The 13,800-nt window shown below is 47.5% G+C and overlaps 1 protein-coding gene across 1 annotated transcript; it reads right to left on the bottom strand.

Annotated features, from left to right (window-relative positions):
• Positions 1-2,502: 2,502 nt before the first annotated feature.
• Positions 2,503-9,931, bottom strand: LOC117438262 (zinc finger protein 276-like). The gene is given in 9 exon segments (XM_034073779.1): positions 2,503-3,272; positions 3,680-3,722; positions 3,725-3,760; positions 4,014-4,131; positions 4,367-4,442; positions 4,516-4,626; positions 4,960-5,040; positions 7,949-7,969; positions 9,921-9,931. Coding segments are annotated over 9 exon segments (783 nt in total). The 3' UTR covers positions 2,503-2,986.
• Between the last annotated feature and the right edge of the window lie 3,869 nt (positions 9,932-13,800).

Raw genomic sequence — 13,800 nt, 5'->3', positions numbered from 1 at the left:
GTGTCTTTGGAAGTAACAGTATCTATTTCCAGGTTCCCAAGACTCCCACTGTATCTGGCCAATGCATTGATGAAACCTTGTTTTTGGAGCCTGGACATCACCGCTTTGCTTTGCTTTTCCTCCACGTCATCTAGAGACTTGTTAACAATTTGTGAAGAACCGAAGCCAAAGTGCTCGTCCCCTTGATCGTGCAAAACAAAATAGGACAGCGATTGTTTTTTTTGCTTTCAGTACATTTGCATGGGTGTGAAGACTTTGACGGGGTATGTTGTATGAATTTAAGTGACAACTCCAGTTCAATACATGCATAAATACAAAAGTTGAAGACCCTCAATAACCAGCTAGCAGAAAACACCAGGTGGAACCCCTTTCAGAGATGGATGTGGGGGCTGGGACTAGCTGCAAAAAGCTGTTGCATTATTAGTGGTAATACGTATTGGGTTTTTATATATTTTATGTTCCTTGTCTTTTAGTGCTAATCCATTCCCTTATAGACAGTATACTATATAAAACTGTAGCACGGATGGTAAAATATTTGTGTGTTCTAACCACAGACCACAGGGTGGAATGTGTCAGGGACAATAGATAATGGTCCGTGGTGCAACACACAAAGATAGAAAAGTACTGTTTGTCTGCTTTGGCTCCTCCCCAGAAAGTCCTGCTTTGGTTCCTACCTGGAAATTTCCGCTTTAGAAATACCCAGAAAAGTCTCAACCCTTGGACACCTTTCTAGATATAGCTGGCCACTTCTTTCAACGTAGGCTGGCCCCCTGCGTTGGAATGAGTGTGCATTTTTGTCAGTATAAAAGCCCGAGCCTCGTGCGATGGGGGGGAGGCAGAACCTCATACCACCCAGGTCAACGCTGCCTCTGAGGGTATGCCCACTAAGGTTGAGCCTGCCACCTCGCACTGCAAGGATGATTCTCAGAGCTGGTTTCCTGATCGTCTTTACAGCGTCCTTGGGGTTGGTAAGATAACCAAACATTAGAAGTATCCTTGACTGTATCCTTTATTATCTCTATATTTCCCTATATTAATAAACTAGTTGAGAGTTCTCTATTTGTCTCTCATTTTCTCTCGCCTGGAATCCTTGAACTCTGGAACAGCACCCTCCTGCCTCTGAATACCTGTTTCTGTCCCTTTGCTGTCTTCACAGCTTTGAAGTGCAGCCATTTGTGTAGTCACCTACAGACTGGATCAGAGAGCAGATTCCAGTGAAAGATAATCAGTTGTTCTCATAGTTTGCCTTTGGTAGAGTCTGGACGAAAAGTCATTAGGGAGGAAAACATCTGGAATGTGTGACCTCCTCTAGCCTTACCCCATGCTTTCACCATGAGCTGCTCACTCATTAGACCTTCCTCTATGTGGCACTTGATTTCTACATCCAGCTGCTTCCACTCTTTGTGGAAGGGAAAGACCTGCTGCAATCTGACCAAGTGGGCCAGAGCCCAGGCCCTACAGAGCACATGCCTTAAGCACAGTCTTTTTTTTATTTTTTTTTTTGTCTTGAAAGAGAACCACAAATCCTATTCTTTATCCCTTCTGCCACTTGCAGCATCCCCCTTCTTCCCCCCTTGCCATACAAGGCACAGGGAGCTTGTGCAACTGCTTTGGCAGGCAGGCAGCTTCCTCGGGCCTTAGAGAAGCTGCTGCCCAAAACTACCTTACTTGTACAGGATCTCAGGGTGGCTGTAATGATCTGCTTAACTTGTGAACAGCCCTTCGGTACGGCTTAGCGGTTCCTGTTTTCACTTCTGAAGGCAGAAACTGAGACCCTGACTGGCTGTTTCACTTCTTGTTCTCCAGGAGGATCCTTCCTTGGAAGTGATCCCCATGGCCTGGCAGTTTCTGCTTGGTGCAATCCCACCATACCCTGACCAAAGCCTTGGAAATCCACAACTGGTGTGTTGAGATTTCCTGCCTTCCCCTTCTCCCAACCCATGTAGCCTTTCTTGGGCACTGCTCCTGTGCTGGAACTGTGACACACTCAGTGCGCTTTTGTAACGCATTTGGGAGCGGTGGAGGACACCTGCTGCTCAACCACTGCTATAGCCATGTCCTCCCTCAACTGGACTACAGGCTCCGGCTCTCTCAGCAACATTAAACACTGCCCTTGCACAGTCTCGCTCCCACTGCTTAATGCTTAGTCTTGAGAGAAATTATCAAGCACAGCAAAGAGGCAGGCGTTAAAGTCTCCCACAAATCCCACACTTTCGAGAAGCAGCAACGTGTTCTGGCCTTCCTTTGAGGAACATGAGCAGGTCTAATGCTACCCACCCTCTTCCCCCAACTACTGGCCACCTGTGAGGAACTTGACACAGAGCTGGGAGCCACCCTCCTGCATGTCTTGAGGCCCGATGCAGCCATGGAGCTGGACAAAGAGCTGATCTCTTCTGAGGGACAGGCAGGGCAATAGGCAGCACATGGCCCAGCAAGTGCAAAACACACTGCCTATGACTGAAGGACCAGATAAGGTGTTACCTACTTCACTACTGCTGTTCCTTTCACATTACTTTTGTAATAATTTATTACAAGCATAACCATGAAGCTCTTTTTGCGATAAAAAGTAGGTTACAAATTTCAGTTTAGACTTCATTTTGGGAATATTTTTTTTTTAATCCAGAAAAAAGTCTGCCTGAAGTCCACTCCACTGTCCTATGTACTCTTAGAGCCATGTCTGGCCAATTCTGTACAGGCAGCAGCAGCTCCTGCAGACAGGGAACAGTCTGTTTCTACAAAAGTATGCATGGGGAGAAAGGAGACCATGAAGGGATGCTGCTGAACATCCATTCCCCTGGGGTTAGACAGATACTCAGTACAATCCTGCTGAATGAGCATGGATAATCACAACATGAAGACAAGCTTTTTCTGAGCAAGCTGAAGCTAATTTCACCGAGTTCTTTGGGAGACTAAAACATAGATTAAAAGTCTCTGCTCTGCCATATGGTTTCTACAGGGCTGGACTGGGAAAGCTTCCCCATCCCCCTCAGGTGTGCTCCTGCTGTGCAGTCACTTCTGGCTTTACCACCTGACTTTCTGAAGTCCCTGAAGTATTTAGGAGGAGAATGGGCTCTGGCTCCAATGGCTTAGCTTTTTCCCGAACCTGGATCAGAGGGTGCACCATGGACATGTGAACATTAAGGTTATGGGCCTTCTCAAAGCGCTTCCCACAGTGGTCACAGGCAAACTCCAGCTCTGTCTCAGCTTTGTGTTTGGTCATGTGGTACTTGAGCGATGCTCGCTGCCTGCACTGGAAACCACAGATCTCACACCTGCAAGGCAAAACAGGGGCTCAGCACTAAGCCTGAAGCCATGGTTGTGGCACTTGCTCTTTGTTGCACTGAATAAGCCCACAAGACAGCCACAGCTTTGTAGTATTTCCTACAACCACCCCAGTCACCCAACATGATTCACTCCTCAGGCCTGCAGCTTGCTGGTGGTAGCTGAGCACTCCCCTGCTGAACTCGGAAGGGCAACAGGATCAGAAGGATGTGTAAAACTTCCTCAACAACAGGATGCACATTGTAGAACATTTAAAGTGATTCAGCCAGGACACTGCCACCTATGCGCAGGGTTTATGTCACAGAATCACTCTGGGCTAAGGTCAGTGACTGTGAGGGCTCAGCAGAACTTCACTACCCTGTTCTCAGCTATGAAGGCAGGGTTGGTGTGCACTTACTGAAGGGGCTTTGCTCCTGAGTGCCGCATCTGATGGACTGAGAGGTCTGCCCACATTCATCACAGATATAATTATGTACCTCTGCAATGGAAAACAGAAGTCATCAATTCTGCTTATTTCTTAGTACAGGAAACGCACATGTGCAGCTGCCCATGCTTACTGCTGGATTCTGAATTCCTCCCTCTGCCTCACATCCCCCACACAATGGCTTGTTCCAGATTTACAGGCAAGGCAGACAGTTCTAAACCCCACACAGAGTTCTGCCACGGCACCTACAAGCCTTGTGCAATCAAGTGTTGGGTGTTTGTGATGCCTGTCACCAGCCAGGACACACCTGTATGAATGAGCTTCACGTGCCGCTGTAGGTACCGGTCAATCATGAACACCTTGTTGCAGCCAGGATGAGGACAGGGCCTCTCCCGTACCTCTTCATGATGCTCTTTGATGTGTTTCTGTAAAGAAAGGACAAAGCTTTTAAGCACTGGGTTGTATTTTCCCCAGCCAAAAACCTGAATGCCTCAAAAACCATTTTAGCAGGCTCATGCATCAGTGCTGTGAGAAACCAGGGACTCTGCCTCCCGCAGAGCAAGGCAATGAATTAAATCTCAGGGACCCTCTCCTTATGTGGAAGTGGTTCTGTAGTACAAAAAAGCTATAGGTTTGGGAAAGGAGCAAACCCTGACTCACCTTCATGCCGTCAGCCCCCCTGTAGACAGCTGTGCAGCCCTGGTAAGGACACTTGTAAATGGTTGGCAGCTCCTCCCTATGAAGCACAGCCCTGCCGTCAGCCAGCGTGCTGAGCAGGGGCAATGCCCAGCCACCCGCCTCCTTATTACCTCTCACACTTGATCTTTTTTTTCCAGCCGGGCTTAGGCCGTGGCTTCTTCCTTGTTTTGGGCTCTTCTGCCTTCTTTACTTCTTTGACATTGCTTTTCTTGCTAGAAATCCTCCAAGGAACAAGGACAGTGGTTTAATACTCAGTCTTGGTTTTAGTCCTCCCACCTAATTGGCCCCGAGTGTCTGACAGCTTTGCCTGATGCTTGGCAAAGAAGGAGCATGTGCACAAGTTAAGCTGTGGGCCTAGAACTGAGGAATGAGTTCAGGCCTGAAGGGGAGCTCACAGAACACGGGCATCACTGTGACCTCCAAGCAGGAACATGCAAGAAATGGAAGCCCCAAAGGAACACAGTGTTAGCTGAGCAGAGCCTACTGTGGAGCATGGGACCAGCCCTCCCGCTCACCCATGGAGTGCTCTGCTCACCACACTGCGAGACCCTTACTTCTTCTCAGGGTAAGGCTCAAAGGAATCATCTGAAGACTGCACGTTTCTCTTCTCGTTTTCATCATCATTCAAGAAGTCCCTGAGAGAAAGGAGCATTCACAACTTCCCTGGGTAAACCATTACCTGGAACTGTAGCCAGAGCCCATTCACCTCCCATACAGGAAAGAACTTCTTCCTAATATCCAATCTAAACTTCCACTGATTAAGTTTTCACATGTTACCCCTTATTCTATCACTATAGTCCATAATGAAGAGTCCCTCCCCAGCATCCTGCCAGTGAGTGGGCATATGTTGATGGTGTACTCCGTGTAATTTTCGGCCACATGGGTCGTGTAGAATCATAGAATAGTTAGGGTTGGAAAGGACCTCAGGATCATCTAGTTCCAACCCCCTGCCATGGGCAGGGACACCTCACACTAAACCATATCACCCAAGGATTCATCCAACCTGGCCTTGAACACTGCCAGGGATGGAGCATTCACAGAGGCAAAGAAGTCACTAGGAACTTCAGCTTTCTCCAAAACCAGGATTGCCAGTTCTCCTGAGAGCTTCTGGAGGGGGCCTACATTGTCCCTAGTTTGTCTTTTATTTGCAGTGTAACTATAGAATCCCTTCCTGTTACCTTTCACATCCCTAGCCAAGTTTAATTCTAACTGGGCCTTAAGTTTCCTAACCTGGTCGCTAGCTTCCCGGACAACATCCCTGTATTCTTCCCAGGCCACCTGTCCCTTCTTTCTCCTTTTATAAGCCTCTTTTTTCCCTCAAAGTTTCCTCAGCAGCTCCTTATCCATCCAAGGAGGTCTCCTGGCCCTCCTCCTTCAACCCTCTGAGCTTGTAGCAGGTGATCCTTCAACCCCAGACGTCTTGGGTCCCCCTGCCCTCTAGGGCTATGTCCCATGGAACCTTACTAAACAGATTCCCAAAGAGGCCAAAGTCTGCTATGTTGAAGTTCAGAGCAGTGAGCTTGTTGCACACTATTCTCACTGCCCTGAGGATCTCAAAATTAACCATCTCATGATCGCTACAGGCAAGGCTGCCCTGGAGTATCACATTTACAATCAGCCCTTCCCTGTTGGTGAGCATGAGGTCAAGCATGGCATCTCTCCTTGTTGGCTCCTCTATTACTTGCACAAGCAAATTGTCTTCCACACAATCAAGGAACCTCCTGGATTGCTTGTGCTGGGCTGTACCATCCCTCCAACAAATATCAGGGTAGTTGAAGTCCCCCATGAGAACAAGGGCCTGTGAGTGTGAGGCTTTTCCTATCTGTAGAGTGCTGCATCCACAGAGTCTTCTTGATCAGGCGGTCTATAACAGATGCCCACAGTTATGCCTCCCATCTCTGTTCTCCCTTTAACCCTGACCCACAAACTCTCTGTTGACTGCTCACCTGTCCCCAGAGAGTTCCATACTCTTCAGCCTATACCTAACATAAAGGGAAACTCCCCCTCCCCTCCTACCGGGCCTGTCTTTTCTAAAAAGCCTGTAACCTTCCATTCTAACACACCAGTCATAGGAGCCATCCCACCATGTTTCTGTGATACCAATGATATCATATCCCTGTAGAAGTGCACACATATCTAATTCCTCTTTTTTGTTCCCCATGCTATGGGCGTTTGTATAGAAGCATCTGAGCCGAGCTCCAAATGAAGCCGGCTCATTGGCTGGAGAGGCTCCAGCATTCATTATAGGTGGTGGCAACTGACTGGGAGTGTTGGAATGCAGTGATGCCTCCCTCCCCCAACACATCAAGTTTAAAGCATCCTTGACCAGCCTGGCAAGCCTCCTACCAAAACTGCTCTTCCCCTTCATTGTTAGACCAGCTCCACCAGCCTCCAGTAGACCTGGCCTCTTAAACTGGGTCCCGTGTTCTAAATCTAAATAACCAAACCCTTGACTATGACACCACTGTTCTAACAATTTATTAACCTGGCCAGTTGTCCTAGCCTTTTTAAGGTCCTCCCCTTTAACCTGGAGAATTGATGAAAAGAGTATTTGAACTCTAGAGCCCCTAACCACCTCTCCCAGGGCTCGGTAGTCCTTCTTTATGTTCTCCAGGCTACAGCTGTCTATATCACTAGCACTCACATGGACTACTGGAAGTGGGCAATAGTCAGTGGGACTGCAGCCTCTCTGCAACACCCCTGATCCATGGCCCTGATAGGCAACACACCTCCCTTGAGACTGGGTCAGGCCAACAGATGGGTGCCTCTGTGCCTTTCAAAGTAGAGTCCCCTACTACTATGACCTGCTGCTTTTTCCTGGCAGCACCAGTAGTGAACTTCTTTACCAGTGCATCAGCCAATTGTTCATGTTGTGAGTGTGCTTCCTCGTTAGCCCCCCGCAGAACTGCAAAGTGGTTCTGGGTGGGGACATCAGATTTAGAAGGAAGACCCTTGCTTTTCATTGTCCTCTTCCTCCTTTTTTTGTTGTTTTTTTGTTTGCTAATATTTCCCAGCTTCCTGTGTTAACAGCCTCCTTCTTTCCTCCATGAGCTACAATGGATATTTGAAGCCCCTGCAATTTGGGCCCAAAGCAAGCAGTCCTGCTTCCTCTCAGCTTCCCTGACATCTTTTCCCTATTGACAGGGTCCCACAGCTCAGACACCTGCTGTAGGAGGACCTCCACCAGGGAGTACTGAGTGCAGCCCTGCCCATTGTGCACCTTCGCCTCAGAAGATCAGTGCAGGCATTCTCTCCACTCCGAACTCTAGGCTGTAGCCTCCTCTCTCATCGGCTCTGTCTGGGTGCCTATGCTGCCCACTGCCGGAGCAGCCAGAGCAGAGCTCCCAGACAGGGTCCGGATCATAAAGTGAGTGCTGACCATTCCGCTCACATACCCACTTGTCCTGGTTTAAATCAAGTCCCCCTACTCCCGGAGAGTTAGGAAGAAGAATCCAAAGAATGTAGCCCCCACGGATTGAGATAAAAACGGTTTAAACTAAATCTGCACAGTTCCCCCTTTGTTTCCCTTCCCCCCCCCCTCACCTTCCCACTCCCGGAGGGATGGGAAGGAGAGCCGGAGGGATACAACTCCCACAGATCGAGGCAAAATCAGTCCAGCAATCAAGGTATAACAGAAATAACTACCGGTACCAATAACAAATCAATGTTAGAGGAGACAAACAGGGAGAGAGAATACGATACCACCAGCCGCCACGAGGCCAGCAGCCGGAAGCCCCAGAAAGAGCTTCCCGTTGCCTCCCCGAGCTCAGCCCGGCGTGTTAACTCCTTCCCTCCCAGCCAGCTTCCAGTCCCCTCCCCGAGCAGGACGTGCTGTGGTATGGAATACCTCCCTGACTAGCCCAGACCAGGCGCCCTATCTCTCCCTCCTCACTGGCAGAGCATGAGCTACTGCTGAACCCATGACACCACTCGAACTATGTGGTGGGACTCCTAATAGCTCACCCTCCCTGGGGAGGGGTTTTAACAAGGCAGGTCTGGTGCCACACCACCTGGCACCGCCCCCTCTGAGTCACCTGCTGGCGTCAGCTGAGCTTCCAGCTCCAGGGACAGTGGAGGACTTAAGGCTTTCTCGGTCGCTGCTGCCTCTGAGTTGAGGTTCATAGAATAACAGAATCATAGAATAGTTAGGGTTGGAAAGGACGTTAAGATCATCTAGTTCCAACCCCCTGCCATGGGCAGGGACACCTCACACTAAACCATATCACCCAAGGCTTTGTCCAGCCTGGCCTTGAACACTGCCAGGGATGGAGCATTCACTACTTCCCTGGGCAACTCATTCCAGTACTTCACCACCCTAACAGTAAAGAATTTCTTCTTTATATCCAATCTAAACCTCTGATGTTTAAGTTTCAACTTGTTACCCCTTGTCCTATCACTACAGTCCCTAATGAAGAGTCCCTCCCCAGCATCCCTGTAGGCCCCCTTCAGATACTGGAAAGCTGCTATGAGGTCTCCATGCAGCCTTCTCTTCTCCAGGCTGAACAGCCCCAACTTTCTCAGCCTGTCTTCATATGGGAGGTGCTCCAATCCCCTGATCATCCTCATGGCCCTCCTCTGGACTTGTTCTAACAGTTCCATGTCTTTTTTATGTTGAGGACACCAGAACTGAACACAATACTCCAAGTGAGGTCTCATGACAGCAGAGTAGAGGAGCAGGATCACCTCCTTTGACTTGCTGGTCATGCTCCTTTTAATGGCCGCTCATGTTCATTTTCTCATTGACCAAAACCCCCAAGTCCTTCTCCGCAGGGCTGCTCTGAATTTCCTTTTAGCCCAACCTCTGCCTGGGATTGCTTCGACCCAGGTCTAGGACCTTGCTCTTGGCATGATTAAACTTCATGAGGTTGGCATCAGCCCACCTCACAAGCGTGTCAAGGTCCCTCTGGATGGCATACCCTCCCTCCAGCGTATCAACCGAACCACACAGCTTGGTGTCATTGGCAAACTTGCTGAGGGTGCACTCAATCTCACTGTCCATGTCACCGACAAAGATGTTAAAACAAGATTGATCCCAACACGGATCCCTGAGGGACATCATTTGTTACTGGTCTGCAGCTGGACATTGAGCTGTTGATCACAACTCTCTGCGTGCAGCCATCCAGCCGATTCTTTATATACCGAGTGGTCCACCTATCAAACTGATGTCTCTCCAATTTAGAGACAAGGATGTCATGCGGGACAGTGTCAAACACTTTGCACAAGTCCAGGTAGACGATGTCAGCTGCTCTACCCCTGTCCATCATTTCCGTACTCCCATCAGAGAAGGCCACCAAATTGGTCAGGCAGGATTTCCCCTTAGTGAAGCCATGCCTGCTGTCACCAAACACCTTGTTGTTTTTCATGTGCCCTAGTATGCCTTCCAGAGGAATATGCTCCCAGATTTTGCCAGGCACAGAGGTGAGACTGACTGGTCTGTAATTCCCCGGGTCATCCATTTTCCCCTTCTTGAAAATGGGGGTTATATTTCCCTTTTTCCATTTGTTGGGAACTTTACCTGTCTGCCATCATTTTTCAAATATGATGGCCAGTGGCTTTGCAACTTCATTTGCCAGCTCCTTCAGGACCCATGGATGGATTTCATCAGGTCCCATGGACTTGTGTACGTTGAGGTTCTTAAGGTGGTTCCTGGAAGCTGAGCTTCCCCCCACTCAGGTGTTGAAGGCATCCTCTCTTGAGTTACTCACCCCAACAATCCTTTCATTATGTAATGCCAGGTTATTGTTGCCGATGAGGGGGCATATGATGATGGTGCATTCCATGTGCATTTCTGCCCCATGGGTGTCCTGGGTTCAGCAGTAGCAGTCATTTTTCTCTTTCTTAGTAGCTGGTGCAGTGACGTGGTTTTGACTTTCAGCCTGGGAGCAACACTGATAACACCAATATTTTTAGTGGCTGCTTAGTAATATTTAGTCTGACCAAGGATGTTTCTGAGACTCATGCTCTGCCAAGGACGAGGGGAAGTCGGGAGGAAACAGAGACAGGACACCTGACCCGAACTAGCCAAAGAGGTATTCCATACCACAGCACGTCATGCCCAGTATATAAACTGGTGGCAGTTACCCAGAAGGGCGAGATCGCTGCTGGGGTCTGGCTGGGTATTGGTCGGTGGGTGGTGAGCGATTGTATTCTCTTCCCTTGTTATTTCCCTTACCATCATTATTATTATTATTGGTGGTGGCAGTAGTGGTTTTGTGTTATACCTTAGTTCTTGTTCTGTTCTTATCTCAACCCATGGGTGTTACATTCTTTCTATTCTCCTCCCCATCCCTCTGGGAGCAGGGGGAGGAAGGGGGGGGGGGGTAGTGAGAAAGCTGCTGCATGGTTCTGAGTTACTGGTTGGGCTTAAACCATGACAGTGTACTGCCTGTTCTCCACAGTCATAGCAGCCTTTTACACAGTACGACTCAGATGCATTTTTAACCACCTGGTCCCTCATTTCTCACACTAGGGAAGACTGTACTTATGCTCTGATGTCAAGGTTCCAGACTGGGGGCAGAAATGTCGACTTGAATTGAAGAATTCAAAGTAGCAGCTTCTCTCTCATCACCGCTGTGACCCAAGACCCTTGCCAGAAATCACTGCAATTATGTGCTGGCACATCTGCAGGAAAGTTAACAAGAGGAGAACTGGGACAAAAGGCATAAAAGATTTACAACTCCACATAGCAGGAAGAAGAACAAGTGAAATATATACTCTGACTGATCAGAGCTCAAAGTATTTTACCAAAAGTTTTAAAGAGGAAAAAAAAAGTTAGCTGGACCACAATTATTATCACCTTCGTTTTAGAAGGCATCAGTATTTTTTTCCCAATGTGTATTCTCAATACACATTGAGAACAGTTTTTCATACCAGAAAGGAAACAGACTTCAAAAGGGGGCCCAGGTCACCAGATGAGCCCCAGGCATGAGGGTGTCCATCTTGGCAAAGATCAGTGTGGTACCAAATGATCATTACAGAGACCTGAACTTTCAATCTCAAGCATGGGAAATAGGTCAGACATTTTTATATATATTCATTGCTGGATTGATTCGGAGAAAACTCCAGGAACAAACTTGCCAACAAAGTTTTCAAGCTGACAAGCAGGTATTCTTTATTGCGGCGCCGGGAGACACGGGGGATAACTCCTCCTAACGTGTGTCTCTCTATTGCTACACAAGCCATCCTTATATAGTCCCTGGGCACACATACATATTCATGAGGCTACGTATGGATTACATCACTTTCCAGAAAGCTCCCCGCATGCGTACAGAATTGTGGTGGTGGTCTCTGAGGGTCGTTTACTTCTTCCAACAATCTTCATCACTTCTGGCAGCCTTTGAAGCACGCGCAGTAGATGCTTATAGCAGTTTAATTGGTTTGCTAGCACCAGAGACATAATAACCCTCTTATCCTCCTACTTATCAGTTAGTTTACCCGCAGCCTATCCCGGACACCTGCTATTCCCAGATACTCCTTATCCCTGCGTCCTGTTTTTCTAGACTGTTTTTCTTAAGACTACATCAACTATAACGATTTATCTTGTGCCAGTATGTTCTCTAGCTGTACTCTATTTTTTTTCTATGTATTATGCACCTCAGTAATTTTCCACTGCTACTGTTACAAAGCCATTGAACTTAACATTGCTTAAAACTAATTCTAAAGGTTTATAAATTCCATTTTGTGATTTTGTGTTCCCCTTGTTTCAGGATGGATTATATAGATATGAAAACATACCATCTTAACGTGCCAGTGGCAAGTAACTACTGCTGTTGCTTTAGCTAGCATTAGCCACGTTTTATTAACGCAGCTTTTGTAACAGTCAGTTACAGGTAGTTGTAATTTGCATACCTTCATGTTTAGCCTGCTCCACGATCAGCACCCTTAGTTTAGTCAGGTCAGCCTTCACTGCTCCACAGGCTCTTTGCAATGGCTGTTCCCTACTTGCAATCCATCTAGACAAGTAAGAGAAATGCAACACATTATCCTCACCTTTGTATATTCTATCAGTTCATAAAATGCATTCACCATCCTCTGCATACATTTTCTGTAAAAAAAAGTATTAACTTTTCTATAAGCTATAGCAGATCCCCAAACTGTCAATCTGCCACATAAACAACTTTGGTTTCACATTCATAATGTGCTATTTGATTAATCATTTATGAGTTTACACCTAGTTGCAGAAAGGAAGTCAGTTTTTAAAAGGCAAGAGATAAAAGAGTTCTCCTTTCAGAATTTTCTTCCTACTTGCTTTAGTGGTCTGCCCCTCACAGAATAATTTGCTGTCCTCAAAAGACTTGAACCGGTCTCAAAATTCAGAGACCGACATTACAGCGTGAATATTACATCATCAGCTTCTCCTCCATGCTGCATTTCCAGATCCTACGTGTTCCTCTCTTCTGATTTTTGTTTACAAGAAGAATTAGAAGGAAATTCCTTTCACCACTAGAAAGAGTGCCATCAGCAACAAGCTGCCACAGTGCAGCCCCAAAAACCACCCCTACAATTGGTTAGGCAGGAACAGAATCTTGTATGTGGGCCAGAAATAACTCAGCCATGAACAAGAGAAGTAAATAACAAAGCTTAAAATTAATAATCATTATAAACACACTGCAAGGCAACAAGGAGTCTGCTGTGTCACCTTTAGGTGCAAGAGTGAGCATTAATGAACAGGACAGGCTTAGAGCTGACTAATATTTGATCCTGTCCTAGATCTAGTCTCTGTGAAAGAACCCTACAGACAGGATTAGGACATAGGGGTTGGGAGGGGACATATATCAGGCGAATCAGGATGCAGGTGACACAGTTCAGTGCCACTAGAGGTCACAGGCAATTCAAGGCCTCTTGCAGAGCCCTGGCTGCCCGTTGGGATCCTGCTGATCACAACCCAGCAGGCCAGATCCTTCGTCCCCACTGGTTGCCAGGAGAACCTCCAAAGGCGGGCTGCTGCACATCTGCAGTGCTCCAGGACTGCTTTGTCACACTTCTCAAGCATCTCCAGAAAGCTTCAAAGGCCCAAAGTACCCTAAGGAGGAGTCAATTGCAGATTCATTTCTGTACACAGAGCACACTTATCTCTGTCACACTCTGAGAATGCTCCCTGCTCACCAGCCTGACCTTTTTATTTCTATAAACCTGTGGTGAGGATGTTGCCCATTTTAAGATTCATCCGAAATGTCCACTTGCTGAAAGAGATGGGAAAGCTCATTAAATATCTATTACACTGACACACACTGCACCAGTAATGTGGCTACAGTGATGGGCCCTGAAATTAGCATGGCCCTCCCACCCAAACACTTTTGAACTGTGGGATACAATCCCTGTCACACTGACTCCATTCCTAGCCCCTCCTGTTTCCCCAGAGCTCAGTCATACATAGAAATCAATTCTTAAGGGGA

Source organism: Melopsittacus undulatus, assembly GCF_012275295.1.
Source record: "Melopsittacus undulatus isolate bMelUnd1 chromosome W unlocalized genomic scaffold, bMelUnd1.mat.Z SUPER_W_unloc_4, whole genome shotgun sequence".
Lineage (NCBI taxonomy): Eukaryota > Metazoa > Chordata > Aves > Psittaciformes > Psittaculidae > Melopsittacus > Melopsittacus undulatus.
Note: the sequence above shows the minus strand (reverse complement) of the source record. Positions and strands in the feature narration are given on the sequence as shown.